Here is a 6,228-nt window from a genome sequence, read left to right as displayed (position 1 = left end):
TTCGCAAAATAACAAGCATTGTAAATACTACTGTCACATGAACTGATAAAAATGAAGGCGATTTTGAGATAAACCAACCGATCTCTGTCCTTCAAACACCATGCCTAAGATGAAGAGATTGTGACCCAATTGGTCAAAGCTAGTCTCATCCAACTGCGGAGGAGATGCAGTTAAATTTAAGGACACAGAAGATGCTGAGTCTAGCAAAGCAAAGGGAACAATTAGAAAGGAAAGAGATGAATCCATCATGCAAAAGGCGATTAGTTCCCAGTCTTATGAAGTGTGCTCGATCGCAACACAACCTTCGGCCAGGACAGACACACTGCAACACCAACAACTGCCTCAGCCAGTCAGAGAAGCTCAAGCCATGATCTTAGCTGACCTCACATACAGGCTATCCACGACCTTGCCGATGTTGGAAATGGTTTCCAGTGTTGCTGGGTAGAGAGCATCAGTCTTGGGGTCGTCGAAAATGATGAGGCATCCAGCACCCTGATCCAAAGTCCCAGCAAACTTCTTGTCGAGAATCATTTGGGACAGTTTTTTCTCCACATGATCCCCGGGCAATTCGATCAACTCAGCGATATGGGAGATCTCAACCCTAGAGAAAGGCTCAATCAGCCTGCAGAGATTCTGTTCCAACAAAGTGTCATACAGGGACGAGAGGTGCCTGTGAACAATTGGGTCTTCCTCCAGCTGTGCTCTGAAATCCCTCAGTGCAGTTTCAAACAGCTTCAAGGATCGTTTCGAGTGGGCATCAGCAACAGCTTTCATGGCATCGAGCTCTGGCCCCACGTACTGCAAGCCAGCCTTGGATGATATTACTCCCGCAACATCATCCGCCTGATTTACCATAATCTTGCATAACAACATGTATTTGAGGCTAAACACGGCCCTTGGATCTTCAAGAGCATTAAATGCTTCAAATGCCTCAAAGAAATAACTGTATGCCGTCTTATAATCCTTCTCTTCAGCATGAAGAATCCCACTCTGCAAATCTATAGTGCCCTGCTGAGCTGGAGGCACGTAAATGGCATTCGCAGCTGTTCGTGCTGCAGTAAGAGCAGCCTTGGCTTTGGGAAGATTTCTCAAGGAGAAATGAAGCTTACTCTCCAGCAAGTTAATGTCCACCAGCAGAAGCTTGTCATCAAGTCTTCTCACTTCCTTAATTAAACCTGAAAGTAGGTTTAGTGCTTCCACATATTCCTTACTTTCCATCAGAAGTGCTGCAAGCCTCGCTTCAACTCTTTGCCGCAAGAAGGTTCGCTTCTCTGCACGGGTCCACTGAACCATCTCTTTGCAGAGAGAAATCTGAAGATCAGATGTGTCTGGAATCTTAGCCACTGCATCGATTATGCACCGAACAATTTTTGCAGTTTTTGCCTTTGGAATCAAGGAAAAATAAGGCCTTAATTGGGTCAGAAGGCTGCGAAGATCCTCTGCCCGATTCTCCTGCCTCAAAAGCTCTGACAGTTTAGTGATGGCCAGCTCTTTGACTCGGAGGGCTTCAGGGGACGATGAAGGGTTTTCAAGAATACGGTACAGGATAGATATAGATTCTGATGGAGTTCTGGCTTCTAAAGCCTGAGCAACTGAATCAGTTGTTGCCGGGAGATAAGACGTCGACATCTTTGTTCACAACTCAAAAACCCTGGAGAACAAGAAATAACAATTTGATATTAGATGAATGCTAGACCACCAAGACATAGCCAGAGTAGACGAGGGAAAAGTAGAAGAACTCATATAATTTGCAAAGCAGCCAATCATACAACTTCTTGACTAAATTCATCTAAATTCATCACATTGCAGTTGACTCACACTATAAGATATAAACATACATACGATAACCTTGTAAAAATCAAAATAACTTTCCAAGGTTGCTTTGCTACAATAAGCAGTATTATGATTCCCATTCTTATCCTGATAAAGCAAATACAAAGAAAAACTATACCATTTCTTATCATCAGGAAACAGAGAAAAGATGCTCAAGGGAAAGTGTTCGCTGCCATAAAAACGTCACCCCCAATTGCCTCTTAAAAGTACCAAATCAATTTTCAGAACAATCAAACGTATTCTAATGACTAATATAGATCACTTACCTTCTGCCAATCAGCAGTAAAACCAGAACCACCGCGACAGAAAATTCTGCCGCCACCTAATGCATTACTTGCCAGTGTCACCAATTCTAAGCCCATAACAATCATGCTCACTTATCATCAACAAAATCCTTCTAAAACATAGCATGTAGTGGTGGTAATCATGGCAATTTTCGCCACTAATACCAAAAAAACCCATTTCCCCAAAAAGATATGCTCCATAACATCTCTAGACCTTGTTTTGACCAAGAAAAGAAAAACCTCTCTAAACCTTTTGAATAAACATATACCGAACAGACAAAAAGAACACAGCATAACATCATCTGAAGACGCTTCATCTTCCAAACAATCAACTCATGACTCAAAATCGTCCAAGTCATCTGCCATCCATCACTTGTATTCAGTCAACAACTGCCACTGCAGCCCAAAACTTGAAAACAATCCCACAAGCATAAAATTCTACATTAACAAATCAAATAAAATTTAAAAAATCATCCCCACCTCCTTCGGATGCCTATTCGTTCTCTGCTCAAGGGACTAAACGTGTTAAAAGACCCAATACCGATGATTTCTCAGATGATTTGCAGAGTGTATACCTGAATCTGACTCGCTACACTAAGAGCCCAACACATAAAACATCAACGAAGGCAAGCGCGCTCAATCAACTCGACCATCTAACAAACGCCAAACAAGGTCCGCCAAGTCGTAACCGTACACAGAAAAAGTGTGGCGCGGAATCAAAATCACAGAATTGCAGCAGAACCACAGCAGGAGGAAGACCGACGACGCGGCAGGAGCAGAGCTCCTGAAATCGCTCGCTAGCCTACGATTCGCGATCTAGACAGACGGATTCGACGCTCGCCAGCGATCGAAGGAGAGGGCAAAAGAAGAGATCGGAGAAACCGATTCGAAACCCTAGCCGACGGGAAAAAGAAGAAGGAAAGACTCCCTCCTCGTATTCGAGCTCTCGTTCATTCAAGACGACAAAGCATTGCGAATTGCTAACCTACAAGCGTAAAAGGCGCTTACCAGAGTCTTCGCGAATCAAGAACCTCGTCCCGAAGATGACCGATCCAAACCCTAGCAATGGTGGAGGGAGGAGGAGAAGGAGAAGAAGCAGCTGAAGAAGGAGTTCCTCTCCGGTGGATTATTTCTCAAGAAAAGGAGCTAAAGTATCTGCTTGGAAAGCGGCGATTTTTATATCTGCTAAAATGTAAGATGAAATCAACTTTCGAGAAAAAATAAAAAAATAAGATTATTACGATTTCCTTTTTTGGCCAAAAAGAAAATATTGCAATTCTTTTTTATTTTACCAGAAGAAATTATAGCAATTTGACATACGTGTACATCTGACCTGGATGGAAAATCATTTTTCAAGTTTTATGGGGAATGAACATTTCTTAGCCAAATTGGTGAAGTCATATATTTTGCTCTACCTAAATAATATCGATATATTAATAAATTTATGGATGACAACATTAATGGTTCCTGAATTTTTGTCTATTGTTCAATCCCAACCCTAAATTTTTTTAATATCTCTTAAATACAACACAATTCGGTACTTTTTTAACTTACGAATGAAATTTGCTCTCCTGTTTGTCCGCAATAAGAATTGATGTCTTATGCAACAAGACAAAAGTACGGAGTAAAATAACTTATGATTGATTAAGGACCACAGAAACTCATCACGGTCGACTTAGGCTAACAATGAGTGTCCATTGCCAGCCCATGGTTGCACCTTAGATTTGAGGTCACGATACCTTAGATTGGAGGTCTCACGACTTTGGTTTTGATGACGTGTGACCTTCATTAAAGATCTCACATTTATAAACCTTAAATCACACTTGAGTTGAGATCAGAACGAGCTTTCGGACATTTTTTAGAATCAGAAAGCTTCAATTGCAAGATGACTGTGAAGTGAGAAAAAACGCTTTGGTAGATAAGAATGTGTTTGATAATCATTTTGTTTTGGGGAATAATTTTTTATCAAAAGTGGTTTTTTTTCTGATTTTGTTTAGGGAAAAATTTATGAGCAAAAGAAGCCGATTAGTGATTGTTCAAAATTTATATTCACGAGATAAAAATGTGTTTGGTAAGATTCTTAAATTCTTTTATTTCTTTTACTTTTTTAATACTCTTATTATATTTTTATCTTCTTTCTCCTTCTTCTTTATAGCACGGGCCGATGATCGGCTAGGCAAGGTCCGATGAGCTCGCTTAGCTAAAACGAGGCTTGATCTCGCCCAAGCAGCGCAAGGTCGACCTCGCCAGTGGCTAGGCGGGCTTGGCTTCGGCCTTACCGGATTTGGGCAAGGTCACCAAGCAACGCTAACCTTGAGGTGGCTTGGCATCACTAGGCCCCAAGGATGCTTCAACGACCAACCAAAGGGAAGAAGAAGAAAGGGGAAGAGAAGAAGAGAAAGAAAAGAAAAAATAGGAACTGATTTTAGGTATTATTATCGGGAACAAGAATCTACTTTTTTTTTCTACTCCTTGGAACAAAAATTTTACCAAATAGATTTTTGTTTTTTTTTTGTTTTAGGGAACAAAAGAACAGAAATAGTTGTTTTCCGGAAGGTTACCAAACATGGCCTAATTTTTTGAAAAAAATATTTTCTAAATTATTCATTCTTGGCGAAAAAAATAAAGCTATAAATTTGAAGATCTCCTAGATTCAAACATATTCAAATCCTCACATCACACAGCATGTAAATTCCCAGCTTTTCTATATTCAAACAATCTCGAATTCCCAATTTGGATTTCGACATGAAGACGAGTTCAACGACGCTCTCGAACAAGAATTCAGAAAAAAGGAAAAAAGTCATTACCTTTTCCGGATGAAATTTTCCTATTTATTTCTTAAAAGGAATTCAAAAAAATCCAAAAAGAGAGAAAATTAACAAAAAAAGTGTTTGAGAGAGAGAGAGAGAGAGAGAGAGAGAGAGAGAGAGAGAGAGAGCACGCCATGACATTTACGTCGATGATAGGAGATTTTAAGAACCAACAAACTGATAAGGAGAAGGCTTAGATGATTAGTCAGTGTGAAAAATCCTTAAATCGTAAGATTTTCGCAAGAATTCTAAAATACTCTTAGGGGCTGTACAGGAAATGTGCACTTATGATCCTAATATTTTCTATATTTCGGGTAGATGGTAGTTAGGAGATTTGTTATTTATCTTCAAATCAAAGGGCAATCAAATTTTATGTCCATTTTAAATTCCTCTGAATCTCTAAATACAGCATAAATATCAAGAGTTTGAAGAAATGTGTGTATTAACAGACATATTTATTATTCTTTCTCACTTATACCCTTCTTTTTTCCATCTATTTATGAGTACATAAAATAATTAGGGTGCATTTGGTAATGATTTTGTTCCTAAAAATAATTTCAAATAATTGTTTTAAATTCTATTTTCGAGAATAATTTTTAAGCAAAAAAGAATGCACTAAAATTTTTATTTTTGGGACATAAATGCATTTGATAGAATTCTTAATTTTTTTTTTTTTTTTAACTTTTTAATAATTTCATTATATTTTTCTTATTTTTAATTTTCTTTTTATCTTCTTCTTCTTCCTCCATTGTGGTCAATTGCTTAGCGAGGTTTGGCGAGCTCGCTTGGCCATCAGCGAAGCTCGATCTCGCCCAACCACAACAAGGCTTGTTGACGAGGCTCAGCGTCGACGACGCTTCAACGAGGTCACCGACCAAAAGGAAGAAGAGAAAAGAGAAGAAAAGAGGAGAAAAGAAAAAAAAAATAAGAACTGATTTTAGAAATTGTTTCCGGAAATAAGAAACAATTTTTTTCTAATTTTTGATTTTGTTCCAAATATACTACTAGGAACGAAAATTTTACCAAATAAATTTTTATTCTTTTTTCGTTTTGAATAACAAAAAAATAGAAATAACTATTCTTCGATAGTCACCAAACAGAGTCTTATTATCCGCGGTGGTTTCTTTTTGTTTTCTTTTCTCGAGCAAGCAACCAAGGAACACTGTGATTCAACGATCCCAACCAATTCTCTTCTTTTCCCCCTCAATCATTTGAATCTCTTTATTTCCTTTCTAATCACTTCATCAAAGCCTAGCTAAAAAAGACGGCTCCACGATTAGGGGGCCTAGAGCTTGACTTCA

The 6,228-nt window shown here is 38.8% G+C and overlaps 1 protein-coding gene across 1 annotated transcript; it reads right to left on the bottom strand.

Annotated features, from left to right (window-relative positions):
- LOC104433425 (26S proteasome non-ATPase regulatory subunit 11 homolog) lies at nucleotides 1–3,285 on the bottom strand. The gene is made up of 2 exons (XM_010046168.3): nucleotides 3,126–3,285; nucleotides 1–1,651 (listed from the first exon to the last, which is right to left on the bottom strand). Exon 2 carries the CDS (start codon nucleotides 1,627–1,629, stop codon nucleotides 361–363), a length of 1,269 nt encoding a protein of 422 aa, XP_010044470.2. The 5' UTR covers nucleotides 1,630–1,651; nucleotides 3,126–3,285; the 3' UTR covers nucleotides 1–360.
- Between the last annotated feature and the right edge of the window lie 2,943 nt (nucleotides 3,286–6,228).

Source organism: Eucalyptus grandis, chromosome 2 (genome assembly GCF_016545825.1).
Source record: "Eucalyptus grandis isolate ANBG69807.140 chromosome 2, ASM1654582v1, whole genome shotgun sequence".
NCBI lineage: Eukaryota > Viridiplantae > Streptophyta > Magnoliopsida > Myrtales > Myrtaceae > Eucalyptus > Eucalyptus grandis.
This window is presented reverse-complemented; position numbering and strand designations above follow the sequence as displayed.

What these genes read in the sequence shown, in the direction of transcription:
- LOC104433425 (XM_010046168.3), bottom strand. Translation starts at nt 1,629, where the DNA reads ATGTCGACGTCTTATCTCCCGGCAACAACTGATTCAGTTGCTCAGGCT.